Genomic DNA, 16,461 nt, shown 5'->3' on the forward strand with positions numbered 1-16,461 from the left:
CATCGTTTTTAGAGGAGGAAAACAAGGGAAAAAACCTTCTGAATGAAACAGTGTATCATTTTTGTGCTTCATGCTGTGGCCACAGACATGTGATCTGATGGTGAATTTGGGGTGACCCAATGCAAAAATCCTGAGAATCCCTGTGGATCCATGCTTTGTAACCACGTTTTTGCACCATTGCAGCCCCAGGCAACAGTGGGTGCGTGATTTTTGGGGGGCAGGCTGTAGCCATGGACATGCTATGTGATCTGATGGTGAATTTGGGCTGACCCAATGCAAAGATCCTGAGGATCCATGTAGATCCATGCTTTTTAACCACGTTTTTGCACCATTGCAGCCTCAGGCAACAATGGGTGCGTGGTTTTGGGGGGGCAGGCTGTAGCCATGGACATGCTATGTGATCTGATGGTGAATTTGGGCTGACCCAATGCAAAGATCCTGAGGATCCATGTAGATCCATGCTTTTTAACCACGTTTTTGCACCACTGCAGCCCCAGGCAACAGTGGGTGCGTGATTTTTGGGGGGCAGGCTGTAGCCATGGACATGCTATGTGATCTGATGGTGAATTTGGGCTGACCCAATGCAAAGATCCTGAGGATCCATGTGGATCCATGCTTTTTAACCACATTTTTGCACCATTGCAGCCCCAGGCAACAGTGGGTGCGTGATTTTTGGGGGGGGGCAGGCTGTAGCCATGGACATGCTATGTGATCTGATGGTGAATTTGGGCTGACCCAATGCAAAGATCCTGAGGATCCATGTAGATCCATGCTTTTTAACCACGTTTTTGCACCACTGCAGCCCCAGGCAACAGTGGGTGCGTGATTTTGGGGGGGCAGGCTGTAGCCATGGACATGCTATGTGATCTGATGGTGAATTTGGGCTGACCCAATGCAAAGATCCTGAGGATCCATGTGGATCCATGCTTTTTAACCACATTTTAAGTGGGGAGGGAAGGAAAAACACAGAAGGGACAAGGAGCAGGAGAGGGGTGTGCAGAGAAGCAGCTGGCTAAGAATGCAGGAGAGGGGTATAACGGGGAGGGAGGAAAGGAAGGCAAAAGTTTTCCCTCACCTACCCACCCAAGCCAGCCAGCTCTCTCTCGCGCGCTCTCTCTCCCTCCTGCATGTTTTCCCCTCTGCTTGCCTGGAGGGGAGGGGCTTTCCCTGCTCTTTGTTCCGTTTGAGCAAACACAGCAAGGAAACAGAGGTGGGTGGGCAGTAAGACCCTGAGGCAGAATGCCGGAAAGCAGCCACTTCCTCTTTTCAGGTTTCCCTTCTAGGAGACTCGCCATTTGATTTTTGCCTGCTTTTTTTTGCCTCCCCTCACACCATTTGGCTCCAGGGACCACACATTCGCCACACAGACATTTCCCCTTACTTTTTAGGAGAAAAAATCTGTGTGTTATAGAAGGAAAAATACGGTACATATGGGGCAGTGAAATTCCTGAATTGGTAGCTGCAGCAGTAGTTAAGTAGGAAAGAAGCTTACAGCCAACTTAAACTTATCTCATTGACAATATTGTGGTGTTTGCTCCCCTGTTAATCTTGGGGACTGGGAATAGATCTTATCTAGATTCGGGGGGTGGGGAGAGATCACAGATTAAGATTGTATCTTAAGATACTGCTGCTTTTATATATAAAGGTGGCACTATGACAAGTAGTAACTTTTTACCAGGTACAACCAGTTATGCCTTCTCTGTAGGAGCAGCAGAGATCTGCGCTACGGTAATTTCCATATTATATTACTGTAATATATTCACTTTGGGGCTACCCTTGAAAGCTGTTCATAACTTCAGTTAGTGCAGCAGCCAAGCTATTGGCTGGGACTGACTATTGCAGGCATAGGCAAACTCAGCCCTCCAGATGTTTTGGGACTACAACTCCCATCATCCCAAGCTAGCAGGACCAGTGGTCAGGGATGATGGGAGTTGTAGTCCCAAAACATCTGGAGGGCCGAGTTTGCCTATGCCTGGACTATTGGAATCATCCCCTTGGTACCAAAAGATCTCAGCTGGTTACCAGTTAGTCTCTGGGAAATAAGTCAAGACTTGATAGCACTAACTCATCCGGGTCTAAATACTGATATATAGAGAGCACAGGCTGACATGTCCAGGGCCAAGTCTTTTTTCAGCAATGGTAGCTACACTGTAGGATTTCCTTGATACACAGACTTGCTCACTTCATTTGTTGTGAGCCACTACATCTATCAGTTAAAAAGCAGCCTGAATACCTAAGTAAAGTATGTGACTCAAGAGTCCCCAGAAATGCATAGTACAGGCGTTCCCCCGCCCTTACGCAGGGGTTACATTCCAGGACCCCGCACATGCATGTGAACTTACATAAAGTGGAGAGCTCTCCACTTTAACGGGGAGGGCACATGAGGAAGAGAGAGAGACACAGACAGAGACAGACTCTCACCCTGGAAATTGCTTGGGGCCACTGCCTAGCCTGTCCCAAGCCTGCTTGCCTGAGGGGAGCCAGTGCAAGCACTGGCGGCAGCTGGGCATGGAAGGAGAGGGCCAAGAACAGAAATAGTGCCAGGATGGGGGCATGGACACGTGACAGAGTGGCAGGGAGAAGATGCCTCCTGTCCTGCCCCACTGGTTGATCAAACGCCTGTTTATTTATTTCATGGCAGTACATGAAAACACGGTCAGGTGCAACAAAATAAAAAGTATCACTTTAAAGCCATCCCAATGTCCACTTGTATAAACTCATATTCTTCCCCTTTACTTTGGCAGCGCCACAGATAAGAATCCATCTGCCACCATGCTCACCTAATATAGAAATGGCATGCAGTCTGGCCTGAACAGCTTGCAACCGCTTTTTATGGTTGGAAAAGCCATGGGCCAGGCGAATGTGTGTAAACAACAGCATCTACAAGAAGAAAACAGTTAGCAGTGTTGCAATAAAGGCCCAAGCACCCACCATGACAACGCATCCCTCACAGGGTTATAACTGACACCAGTCACCTGGCAGGATCTACATATGCAGCAGAATGAGATGCAACGAATTTTATTACTTCAGTCATATGTGTATATAAGTAAATATTGCAAGCAGAAAACTAGAACAAGGGCAGGGCATGAACCAGTCTCCCCAATGCCCTCATTCTGTCTACAGAGCGCACATTCAAAATGCAATTCCCAGATGATACAATTTATTCTATTATCTCATTTAGCCATCTGTATAAAGGTGGCCCTAATGCACTCAACCTGATGCAATCCAGGGCAGTATCTGCTACTACCTTGTGTAACCATGTCACTCTCAATGGGTTTCCATTTCTCTATCTCATCACACTCTCCCCATTTTGAGGACACAATATGGAAACCACACCAAAGTTAGCAGTATTGGAAACTAGAGCTCTCAACTCATTAAGTGCCCCACCAAGCCCAGAAAAAAATCCATTTCAAGTACCAAGGAGATTCATTAACTCAATTTAGCTACTGAAAATCTCCGAAACACAGCAACTTTGTTTTCCTTGAAACTAAACCAGAAGCCTCATTCTGTAATGCACCCAGAGCACCACATTGGTCTTTCCTGTCAATGTACCTGTTTATCCTTTGGGATGCTGTACATTTTGGTGAGGGATTCCATAATTTCAGAGGGACTTTCTGAAATCTGCATTGGGTAAATAAGAGAGGCTTAGAAGCCAATACAAAGGCAAAATTTAAAATATCATTCAATTTAGCAGGGGGAGTTAGCTTACCTTGTCAAGTTGTTCTATGTGAATATAATGTAGTGTGTTGCTGGTAGTCTGAAAAGGAAACAAAAAGGTTTCAGAGTTCATTTCCGATCTCTCATTCGGAAGCCATGGCAAAGTCACAACTGTGCCACAGAACTGCTTAAGGGCAGCCACCAAGAGCTACAGCTCAAAAATGAGTTGTGCCTTTGGCCAACAATCAGACCTGGCTTTCGTGGGGTATTTTAATCATATCCCAATATGGATTACTGTGCTGGCAACCCCTATTTGAGAAAGAGCTGCTGCCCCATAAATCCACATCTGCCCCATAAATCCATACCTAGAAAAAACAAGCATTTAGAGAAGCAAAATGGAGAAGTCTCTTCACAGGTGGACAGAGGTGTTACCTTGGAAGTGTCAAGGGTATATGTATCTGGCACTGAAGTGTTCCCATTTAATTTGGGAACACTGTCAAGGTGTGCCATCTACTTTACACCCAAATACTCAGGGAACTGGAGCTAATATGTAAGGGTCCTCACAGGGCCTAGTGTGGAATTTGGGGAGGACAAAGTTTGAACTGTTTGCACCTGACAAGAGACCTTTCATAGAGTGTTTCTCAAGACATAGGAAAACAAACTCTCCCTGAGATATGAGGGCAACAAAGTGGGCCTTCAACACCACTGAATCCCTACCACCATCACCACCACCTCCAAGAGTTAAAAGCAGCATGTTTGATTGCAGGGCACAGCAGCTACAGCAGAGGTAGGACACTGAGTGGACCATGACAACCTCCAAAATGAGTTTATCAAGCTACTGAAAGCATCTGAGAATAGGAAGACTGGCTGCCAGCATCTTCTCATACCTAAAGTAACTTCCTCCATCTTAGTATTCACTCACTGGGAGTAGAGAACCCCACTTCTCTTAGAAACTGAATAGGGAGCAACGTGCTATAGCCTTTTTCAATCCAATGTGGGCTTATTTGCCAAATCTTGCTCCCACCCACTTCCCTCAGAACCCTACAAGAACAAGTCTGTAGGAGACTCACCCTTTTGTCCACTTTGACCTCGGCCCCTGGCTCTGCATAGAATTCAAAGTGTAGTGTAGTTGCACTGGGAGGGTATTTCTGTGTACAGATCACAGTATGGAATCAGAACAAACCAGATGGCAAACACTCCCTCCAAAAAAAATCAAACCACTCTCACCCTGGACTAGGGGGAGGTTAAGGGAGGGGCGTTAGCGTAAGAAAGGACAATGCACCCTGGTGCTAAGAGCACCCACTTGCAGAAGTGTGAGTATAACCACCACCCCAACTCTCCTTACATCTTTTTGTGCACGTGGGAGGAGGAAGAGAGTTAAGATGTAAGAAGTTAGGATTAGGTATGAAGACATGGTGATGCAGAGGGAGCCCTGCTGATATCTAGGAACACAACAGCAATATCCAAGAAGATGCACAGACATGGAACAATGGCCTAGACCTGTGCCTCCAGCAGCCCCACAGGGTATGAGTAGCAATGCATAAAAGACTACTCAGCCTTGCATCACTCAGCTCATGCAAGCTTAATGTAAAAGTTGAAGCAGCCGAGGGGGAGAATTCCACTGGCCCCAGGTCAAGGGCAGTATTTCAGAACATGCCATCAGACCTTATGGGCCTCACAACTCATATGAGCCCTACAATTGGTGCACTTCCTGACATCGCTGTCAGCAGTGACGGTAGCGGCAAACCAGGAAGCACCTTAAAAATGATTTGCTTCCTATTTCCAGAAGTTTACAGTAACTGCCACTGTTTTGGTATGATAGCAGCTGTACCATCTGTGTTGATCATGCTAACCCAACTGGGGCAAAAAGTGATCTCCACCATGATCAACACCCAGAATGTGTATGTTGTAAATGACTGTTACTCTGATCATTCTCAAAAACAATACATCTTGAAAATACTCTATGTATGATCCTGCCCACAATGATGCTGCTTCACTCCAGAGTGTAGCCATTTCAAAACATAGCAAAAATCAGCAAAGCAGGCACTGGAAAGTTTTAAAGCAATGGGGCAGTTCTGATGAGGCTAGTAACTATCAGAACCACCACAAGCTGGCATCTCTCCCAGTTCAGGGGACCACCATGGACGGGGGAAAGAATTATGCAGTGAGCAAGAACTCCCGCCCCCAAATACCCAGTATTCTTTCAAATCACACATTGCTTACCCTCAAGAAGGAAGATTATATATACCAGCAAAAAATGAGAGTTTCAGTGTCCAAATCTTGGGTGTCAGAATCCCTAACCCTAAAACATTGTTTGAAGTCAAACTTTTCCAAAGCCTATGCCAGGCAATGCAAAGTAGCTTTTATATCAAATATATTGCAGAATCCTACTGTGTTTTAATGGACTCTTGCCCGTTAGGAAGACCAAATTTTCTTCCTGCAAGAGCAGAGTACCAACTATTTGCCAATTTGCTATTAAATACGAACAGTTTGAGAGGCACTATAAAAGACACACTTGGGAAAGGACTATCAATGTATTCACGTAAATCAGAAAAGCAACTGGGAATTAGCTCTACACACCATGACTCAAGCTACCAACCGCAAAGTAGCAGAAAAGATAAAATTCAAAATGGAATACTTACCAGCATGTGCAAATCTCTACAACATTCTGCCAGACCAAAGCCATTCTCCTTGCCACCCCAACTCTGCAGGACAGAAGGAGGAGAACATAAAGGATGAATGAACCCTAAAACCCTACAAAAAACAATCCAGAAGGAAAACTCAACTGTACACTTCAGTTGGACTTGATCAATAGAAAATTGGCTATGTGAAGTTCTGGCATGCATGTTCTATTCACAGCTGCATTTAAAATCTCACTAAGTGCCCCCCTTCCCCCTATGACTCCAAAATCCTACTTAATGTAAACAGTCCTCATGATTATTTCCAAATGCAATTGACAAGTTCTGCTTTGTGGTAATGAAGGCTACCCAAAATGAAAGCCAACATACCACTGAGAAACTGCCAAGATACCATCCAACATGACCCAATGCAACAATGTTGACTGGTAAAACAGAAGTTTGAGAGCTAAGTAACTGTCACAGGCTATGATAAAGAGCGCCAGTGCTCAGCTGCCTTCAGAGCTGCTTGAAATGACTCACTGAATCATAGTTTGTACCTGCGATGATAGTACTCTGTCTTTGCCACAGGCACACCTAAACTGGACCTTTTAAGAAAACAACCAGCTGCACATTGCAGTGTCATGTACATCATTGCTTCCTGTGATAACTGCAATTACAAGTGACACCAGAGAGTAAATTTCAACTGCTTTGAAAATGAGAGAAGGAATTGGGTCACCTTTGTTTTGTAATCTGGATGTGTAATCAAGCCACAAACAGATTAAAACTTAGTAGGTTGGATCCAGAGAAAGATGAGTGAAGCCACCTATGCAGTGGCTTATATTTTACTTTATTATAGTTTCCAATTATAAACAAAACAGAAATACCACCAATAAAATACAGAAAATAAATCAAGAACATAAAATAGAGCAGACAGAGAACAGACATAATATTTAAATATTGTTTTCAAAGCAAAGTTTTACAAAGCCACTTCTGTTTCCCCCCTGAAAGTACACAATTCCCTCAAAGTGCTTTGTTTTATCTGTGTGTCTGTCCCGTCCCCACCCGCTTTTTTTAACCTCTCAATTTTTCTTCATCTGCCTTCAGACCTTTTGTACCATACATTTTTACATTGTACTGTGCAGAAGAATTGGTGGGAAAACACATCACGTGAAACAGTCCCTCACACAATCAGTTACAGGACTGTACCTCTCAGCATGCTTAGAGGTCTGATCGGCCAAAAATATACCACCTCTAAAGCTAGTCACAGACTGAACTTCCTTTATATACACTGGCTGCATGCTGCTTTTATCACATAGCAGATAAAAAGGCAGTGCTCAAGGAATCTGACGCCTGCTCTCTGTCTCAGATTACACCACACCTGCAATGTGACAGAAGGCCACAAGAGCAGGCTAAACTGTAGCACAATGATCTTCAGGTTTACTAGCTTCATCATTAGGCTCAAAAGTCTGTTTAACAATACACAGCCTTTCAAAAGGAATTGTTCCCACAACAAATAAAAAATTGGCTATACGAAGAAGACCCCAAAGCAAATAAAATTAGACAATTCAGGCTTTTAAGTCTTAATACTTTGACAATGGGAATACTACAAATAACTACATACCTGTCTGGAAACCTCAGTACATAATAAAACACTAAGTAAGATGGGCTGATGCAAACAGCCCAAAAGGACAAACCAGATTTAAGATGTGATGCCTAAAGCCTTAAATTTAGGAAGCAGAGGTAGAAAATGTGTCAGAGATCTTCCATTTTCTATTGCTTTGAGCAAATCCATTTATACTATGACTGTCAATGCTCCAAGTGTGTCCCATGTGAGAGAAACGGATTAGAATAATTTTTTACTAGGGACATTACATTTTTGATCCATCAATATAGCTTCTAAAGCTGCATTATCTAAATAAGCCATTAAGCCAATGAAATTCAACTTTCTTGCAGGTCTCTTTACAGCTCCTTACCTCTGCCAAATGCTGTAGCCGGGACAGAAGAGGCATCCTCTTGTCAGAGCCCAGGCGCGTGATGTAATTGGAGCGTTTGCTAAACACGTACAGGAGGTTGAGCACAGCAAGCACCACTTGCATATCCGAGGATGCCAACAATGTTGTCAAGTGCTAAATGAAGAGCAAAGTATTTGAAACATTCCTGAAACTACCACAATCTTAATTTCCAAAGAGATTAATATTTTCCTGTTATAGCAATCAATCAATCAAACCTTTATTGCATTAGCATACAGCCATAGCAGGATAAAACAAACTAAAAATGGTGTAGCAAATAAATACTCTGGTCTTCCTTGCCATGTTCAGTCACTGTAGTGTTGTGGCTAACAAACTAAGTTATCAACCAGAAGTCCATAATTCAAACCTTGCTTTTGCTATGGACTCCATATGCAGCCTTAGGGCAGCTACAATCCTCAACCTACAATATGGGGAGCCTGCCTACTGGCTTTAAAATTTAAAAAATAAATGTATGCTATGTAAACCTCTTGAATGCTTTAAAGCATTGTATAAAATTGCTAAGTATTTAAGTATTAAATATTTGAGTCCATCTGCCTCCCACCATCAACAATATAGTAGGGCTGTCATTCTTGTCCCAACAGAAAAGCGGCTTCACACTATTAAAGCCATCATCTGCTTCTAAAACATGTTTCAGATGAGAGGCCCTTCAGCCCTTCTAAATCCCAACCCTGCTACTTTAGAGTTCTTTACCTCGATAGAGCTGTACAGGTGGCGAGAAAAACTGTATTCTATTAGCAGGGCAGTGAAGTTCAACACTGACAGCAGTAAGGATTTCAGCTGTTCCCTCTCCGGCCTGTCGCAAACCAGCATCCATGACATGTTCTCCACTGTCTGCCCAGCATCTGCTAGGATCCCATCGAATCTGTCTAGCAGGTCCACCCAGTGGTAAAGTTCGCACTTAAAGAGAGGAAAAAGCACATTCAGGAAAGAATGACAGTGACAAGGAGAGATAACTGGACTTCTTGGGAAAGGGTCTGCTATACCTCCCGGGGGGCAGGGGAGGAAACCAAGCTATCCCCATATTCATCAGCCAAATACAGTGGACTCAAAAGCTGACTAAGTCACTGGAGAGTAAAACTTTACATCCAACCGCCATGTGTGCTTATTTGGAAGTCCAACTGGCACAGCAAGTAAGCCTGAATAGCATAAAGCTATAACTTTTACAACTCTATGTTAGAATTAAGGGGTAACAGGAAAATAAATATGAGATGGAGAATGAATGAAAAGATCTTAAATGATGAAAAGATACTGAACAAAGCTCAAGATCTGCTAAAGGAATTCTTCAAAATAAATATGGCTCAGGAAACAGATATGAGTGATATGGGACACAAGTAAGGCCTTCATAAGAGGATATTACATACAACAAAATGTCATACAAAAAAGAATTAAGAGAAATATCAAAATTTACTAGAACCCAAAACACTGTGGTGGGTATCATCTCTGGAGGCAGTCTCAGTAAAAAAGAAAAACATGGAGAAAAACTGGGCTACATACAACCAACTACTAAAAGAAGAAAATGGCCAATTGAAACTGAAAACTTTTGAGGAAATTAAACAACATTGTACTGGTTGGAGGCAATGCCATCAATTACACGACATATTTAATTTGGACAAAAAAATCGGCTTTGGAAAAGAAGAATCTAAACTACAAAAAGAACTATTACAAAACAAAAAGAAATTATTATCTAAAACCTATAATTTACTGTTAGAGTGGGAGTTAAAAGATGAGGAAATAAAAGAGGTGGGCCCAAGATTTTGGTTATAATATCCAGATGGAGCAATGGGAAAAATTGTGGAAGCAAGACATTAGATTTACTGCTTGCTACACAGTAAGAGAAAATCTGATAAAGATGATGTATATGACCCCCATCAGACTGGCCAAGATATACAGATTAAAATTAAATATGTGTTGGAGATGTAATAAGGCAGAAGGAACTATGTACCATCTATGGTGGAGATGCGGGAAAATTAAAAAAATCCTGGAGTAGCATCCATGAAAAACTGAAAAAGATGTTTAAAACATCATTTGAGAAAAAGCCAGAAGCGTTCCTATTAGGTATAGTCTCAACAGACATCCCTGGAGATAAGAAAAGATGTGTTTTTATATGCTATAGCTGCCACCAAAATACCAATAGCGAAAAATTGGAAAAGGGACATTGTTCCCTCAATAACAGAGTGGCAAAACAAGCTCTGTGAGTTTATAGAGTTGGCCAAAATGACAGCAGCTATTAGATTCCAATCAAATCAGAAACTGAGGAAAGAATGGGAATGTGTAGAAGAATATATGATAAAACATTGTTCCATAACAAAGTTATTGATATGCATTGACTGAAGCTCACAAAGTTAAGGGTAAAATATGGAAAGTTCGTTAATGGGGAATAAGTAAATAGTATTATAAATATAAAAGTAAAGAAAAACAAAAGAAGTCGAGCTCTGGTGGAGGGAAGACACAATGGTAGAAATAAGGAAAATATACATCTTCACATAGATATATACATATAGCACAATTTGGAATGTATTGTAAAGAATGATAAAATGTGTAACTGAATGTAATATTGTAAAATAATAATAATAAATAACAACAAAAATGGATAAAGCTACAAATTGGTTTGCAGAACCAGAAGTGCATCATAAAGTTTTAATCCTCTGGGACCAGTCATGGTTGTCTGAAGCCCATGCCATCCTCAACCTTCCACAACAGCTTTCCCCAAACTTGTTGGACTCCCATCAGCCCTAGGCAGCATGGTCAATGGTCAGAAGATGGGAATTGTGGTGCTAGGGCACACTAAGTTGGAAAAAATGCTGTATTATAAAGCCTCAAAATAAATATAAATTAAAAGACAAGAGGCATTGCATTTTCTCAAGTTGCTTTTTTACTACATGATCTGCTGCTACCACATACCTTGCCGATGTTCCATGTTTTGATCTGTTGAAGTTCCAGCAGCAGTTGCTCATCATTGCAAACCTTAAGTTTGTCAATCAAGGCTCTGCAATCTGCAGGCTGAAAGGTGAAGAAACTGCATAAGGAACACTAATTGCTACACATTGATGGATGCTTCTTCATAAAAGAAAATGCTGGTAAGCAATGAGTTGTGTTGTTTTAAATTTTAAAAATCATTCACTTCTCTCCTCAGCCTAATGTGCACAAACAGATCCTACCAACAACAACTTGGGTGTTTCTGTGTTTATATTTATAGAAAACAAAATGCTCCCAAATTTCTACCTTTTCCCATTGTGTGTGTGTGTGTGTGTGTATGTGTGTGTCCATATCACACAAAGGCAGAAAGGAACTGCTTTTACTGTCTTTGCTTTCCAGAACAGTAGCTATATTGATCTGTTGTATGAAAAAACTCTTGAATCCTTATCTGAGAGTAATCTCACCAAAGGTAGTGATGCTTACTTATGAGTAGATTTGCACATGAGATTAGGAATTCTCATGTGAGGTGGCCATGTAAAAATTGAACCAGGCAGGGCAGTCTTTATTTCAGTTTAGTTAATGGAACACAGAGGTTTTTTTTTCTGTCTGTGCTCATCACTGTGTATGGCTCTACTCACTAAAAGCATGCACCCCCTCCCAAAAGATTACCCTTGAGGGAATGCAGCCTACAACGGATTGACTATTCCAGCAATAAACTATCACACAACCCAAGACATTCAAAACTGGAATGTCAGAAATGCACTGCTGTAGATACAGTCAAATCTGTAAGCTCCTTGATCCCATTGCAGTATATTCTCACACTTTTCCTATGATGAGCTCAAGGTAACAAGAGGTGATACTTACAGCCTCTGTAGGTGTTTTCTTCAGCTTAGTTCGGTCCACTTTCATTTTTATTAGTTTTCCGCTTCCTGGTCCTGCTTGGTAAAAAAAAATATATGACAGAGTTGACTGTCAACAGGACATATTTTAATCAGTTAACAAACAAGTGATAGTGCAAAAGAACAAAGGTAGCCTAAAAAGCTCAAACTACATAGAATGGGGGCAGTCTTAGATAAACGTAAGGAATCAAAAGCAATTTCTGAGGTTGAATGTATACCAAAGACCTCTATACAGTGGCACCTAGGGTTAAGTACTTAATTTGTTCCGGAGGTCCGTTCTTAACTGTTCTTAACCTGAAGCACCACTTTAGCTAATGGGGCCTCCCACTGCTGCTGCGCCGCCAGGGGACGATTTCTGTTCTCATCCTGAAGCAAAGTTCTTAACCCGAGGTACTATTTCTGGGTTAGCGGAGTCTGTAACCTGAAGCATCTGTAACCTGAAGCGTATGTAACCCAAGATACCACTGTACTAAGCTTCCACTGCTCACATGAACGCTTCATTAGCACACAAGGCTACCAAAATACTTCCTGCTTTATTCTGATTTCATTGTAGGCACCTCTTTGTTGTACATCTCTCAAATTTGCTACTACTACAGATTCATGCTGGAATCATACAAACAGGTTGGTAGCCACATTTTGGAAATCAGGACAATAGCTGTGGACTACTGACATTTATTTTCCACCCACCCCAAAAGGAAAAGGCTTCTATTCTCTTAACACATTTAATCCTTAGACCAATATACTGTCCCCAGTTACCCTAAATATTGCATACCAGTTGTGGGACAGCAATAAGAGGCACAAACTGGGGGGGGGGGGACGAGTAAAGCTACCAAGAAACTGAAAGGTTGTTGCAGAGGAAAATCTATTCCAATAGAGAAGGACAGTAAGGCACAGGGTTGAACAAAGAACCATAGCATTGTAGAACTGGAAGGGACCCCAAGGGTCATGCACAAGTTCAAGTAGGGACTGATCAGAGCCTGCTCAATTTGATTCCACTGGAATTTACTTTTAGGTGTCAGCATAAATGTCTTAAACTGCCAAAAAGAAAAAGAAATGCTGAAAAACATATCTAACTGTATTTAATAGTATATAGAGTACCTATGCCACAAAAATATGAATACATTCTCATTTCACTGGCAAGCCAGATCAAATTAAGAAAGACCTTGCTGACAAATATACAGAAAGAGAACCTACCCAAATGATGCTGACATAAAAACCTCACACTTATACAAAGCTGGAAAAATGAAAAAATGGTGTGCAAGTTTATCATCCACCCTCTCCCCCTAACCTCTGGAGACCATATTGTCTTACACTGAACGTAACGAAAAGACTTAAAATATGAACATAAAGAACAGATCTTGCACGTTCTTTTGTATTTCATTAAAAAAGATAATAATTTTTTTTAAGACCTTCTGGTGGAGAATCAGTTCAGTTCCGCAAAAAAATGGTTTTCTGGAAGTATGCTCCTCACTTATCCCATAAAACCAAGTCAGCAGTTAAGATACACAACTAAAATCCCTAAGCTTCTAAGAGACTGTGTTCCATGGTCTAAAAACAATGGCAGGTGAAACAGGTGATAATACTAAGGAACTCACTACCACAGGTTTCGGCCTCAGCTGAACATGCCAGGAAGTGATGCAGCAAGACCAAAAACTGACTAATCGGAACAGCTTAAAACATGGGTAGGATCCAGGGGCCGGATCCAGCCCAATTGCCTTCTCAATCCAGCCCGCTGACAGTCCGGGAATCAGTGTATTTTTACATGAGTAGAATGTGTCCTTTTATTTAAAATGCATCGCTGGGTTATTTGTGGGGCATAGGAATTTGTTCATTCCCCCCCCCCCAAAAAAAATATAGTCCGGCCTGCGACAAGGTCTGAGGGAAAGTGGACCAGCCCCCTGCTGAAAAAGTTTGCTGACCCCTGGGCTTAAAAGGTGTGTTGCATGTTCCTTCTAGCCTAGCCAAAGAATACAGGGGGGTGCTGCACTCTCCACTAGCACAGCTTATTAGATGCCTCTCCTTTACTTTCTCTAGCACTATAAGGAGTGCTATAAGGAGACAATTTTTAGCTCTACTCTCCCCCTGGCCTGGGAGGAATTTCTCTGGCACCAAAGAACTCATACACAGAAATCTTCTCTGTGAAGCAGCCAGACCCCACTAAAACACTGAGCGCTGTCAGGTTACCTAGAGCTGTGACTCTCAAGCAACCCAGTCTCTCCACATTATGGGTAGCAAATTGGTGTTGGGAGTGGCTATGCACCACTGTCCTTTCTGGCTTAGCCACATTTTACTTCTGGTTGGGTTGTCATACAGTCAAAAGCTTTTGCTTTTAAACCGGAAGGTCCTGGTGACAGAAACCTGTCACTGCGATATTTGTTAGATACCAAGCATATTTATTAAAAATGCTGTAACAATAGAAAAAATTATGACCTACATCAAAACTACAGAAACCTAGACACCCAAGTGTGTGGATTCCCCCCCCCCCAAAAAAAAACATGACTATATTGGAGTCTAACAGACCAACCTTTCAGCTTTTACTTAGCTTCACATCTGCTGGTTCCGGAGCAACAACTTCATGGTTGATGTGTTCCCCTTCTCAAGGTACTATATCCTTATATTGGAAGGCCTATTTTGTTGTTGTGCGTGTGTCTTTTAGTATTATAGGCTGATTTCTGGATCTTTATTTAGCTGATAGCAGTCACATACCAGCCTACCTCTCAAACAAGTTGGCAAAATTACACACAACATGAAAAGGTCAAAAAAGACTGTCATACTTCCTTGACTATACCAGTCCTAATTCAGTTATTGCCCCAGCTGATGTAGCATGCCAGCTGACCTGCCACTGCAGAAGAGGGAAAGGCCAGACCATAGGAGGATTCATAGGAGGGGCTCAATGTGTGGCCACAGCTACACAGGGGGCTCAACACTTTGCCCCATTCATTATCTTGCCCAGTGCCCTGTTCTCTTAGCCATCTTTTGATGCAACCATCTGTCCAATCCTTGGAAAGATCAGTTCCCATGCTATCTTTCCCATCACTTCCTGCTATCTTTCTAGCTTTCCTATTTGTTGCTCTGAGTAGTTCCAGACCAACAGGAGCCTCCTCTCACCTGGGAGACAGCAGCCTGTCCCCATTTCCAGAAATAGTAAAGTAACAGGCAGAAAAACTCGTACACTTGATTCATATTAGCAACCAGCAGAATGAGAAGAGACAGGTGCTTTAAATGCAAGAAGGAAAACAGGCAAGTACGCTGCCTGTCTTGATGTGAGAAGGGTAGTGGTGCTTGAGTACAAGTTTACACTAGTCATTGTCATCACACCAAGAAGCATTTACATATTCCCAGTTCCTTCCATGCCTTGCACAACTGTCAGCATTATGGCACCATCAAGTGGTAAAATTATATAATGCAGTTCTTTAACAAGGAGGAGTCATCAGTGCTTACTTCTCTTTGGCTAAAAGGAATGTAAGCTGTAATACTCTGCACACTTACTGGAGAGTAGTTCCTATTGAACAGTGTGACTTGCATGCAAAGGACTGCACTGTTACTATGCATGCTTACTTGGAAGAAAAATTCATTGTGTTCAATGAGCCTTCCTATCAAGTGTGCAAAGGACTGTGATCTTAGTGTCCCTGCTGCCACAGCATTAACTCTCCTTTGTAGAACTACAGATACTACACACTAGACAGTATTTTATTGTCGGGGCCGAAGCCCCTACAACCCCTAGGGGTTGGCTTGCCACAGACTCAGCAAATCTCCACAATGTATTGGCCCTCCACACAGTCATCTGCTTAATTCTGTGGGCCAGATGGATGATGAGCATTTTTATTCACATGCCAAGTCAAACTTGTGGAAAGATCAGCTATAAAATTAGTTACCACAGCATTTAATAGTGACTGTGTTTGTCCATAAATCACAACTTGTTCCATCTGCTAACCTAGTAGTGCTTCATTCCAGTTTTCTGTTTTTATCTTAATACATCTGGGTCAAAATTTAAGCACAGCTTTCTCTGGATAAATGTCTGCCTTTAGACAGACACTAGTAGGTTCCCATCTGCTGTAGGCAGAGTGAACTGCAAATCCCAGAATGCAACATAGTTAAGATTGACACTTGGCTCTGAAGCCATCTGATTAGGAGATGGCAGCTACTCCCCGCAACAATGAATGTGAAAGAAAGAAAGAAGAAGGCTCACAAAAACCAAGTGATGATTAGAAAATAGACAATTTTCAAGCACTACTTGAAAGATTCCCCTTCCCCACCCTCAACTAAAAACGCTGAAAGACTTAACACTCCCAAGATCAAATTAGTTACTATTTTAAATCTACTACCTGAAATAGAACTCCT

At 42.1% G+C, this 16,461-nt stretch overlaps 1 protein-coding gene across 2 annotated transcripts in view; it reads right to left on the reverse strand.

The window, feature by feature from the left end:
- The window catches only part of HUWE1 (HECT, UBA and WWE domain containing E3 ubiquitin protein ligase 1), a 96,760-nt gene that overhangs the window by 65,330 nt on the left and 14,969 nt on the right, over positions 1–16,461 (reverse strand). For both annotated transcript variants that reach the window (XM_081845860.1, XM_081845859.1), the window contains exons 3-11: positions 12,086–12,156; positions 11,207–11,305; positions 8,996–9,202; positions 8,249–8,401; positions 6,300–6,362; positions 4,728–4,805; positions 3,710–3,757; positions 3,553–3,621; positions 2,781–2,880 (exon numbers count right to left, since the gene is read on the reverse strand). In XM_081845860.1, coding sequence (XP_081701986.1) covers positions 2,781–2,880; positions 3,553–3,621; positions 3,710–3,757; positions 4,728–4,805; positions 6,300–6,362; positions 8,249–8,401; positions 8,996–9,202; positions 11,207–11,305; positions 12,086–12,130 — 862 coding nt within the window. In that variant the 5' untranslated portion in view covers positions 12,131–12,156. The remainder of the gene's footprint in view (positions 1–2,780; positions 2,881–3,552; positions 3,622–3,709; positions 3,758–4,727; positions 4,806–6,299; positions 6,363–8,248; positions 8,402–8,995; positions 9,203–11,206; positions 11,306–12,085; positions 12,157–16,461) is intronic.

This window comes from Podarcis erhardii (genome assembly GCF_964252035.2).
Source record: "Podarcis erhardii genome assembly, chromosome: 17".
Taxonomy (NCBI): domain Eukaryota; kingdom Metazoa; phylum Chordata; class Lepidosauria; order Squamata; family Lacertidae; genus Podarcis; species Podarcis erhardii.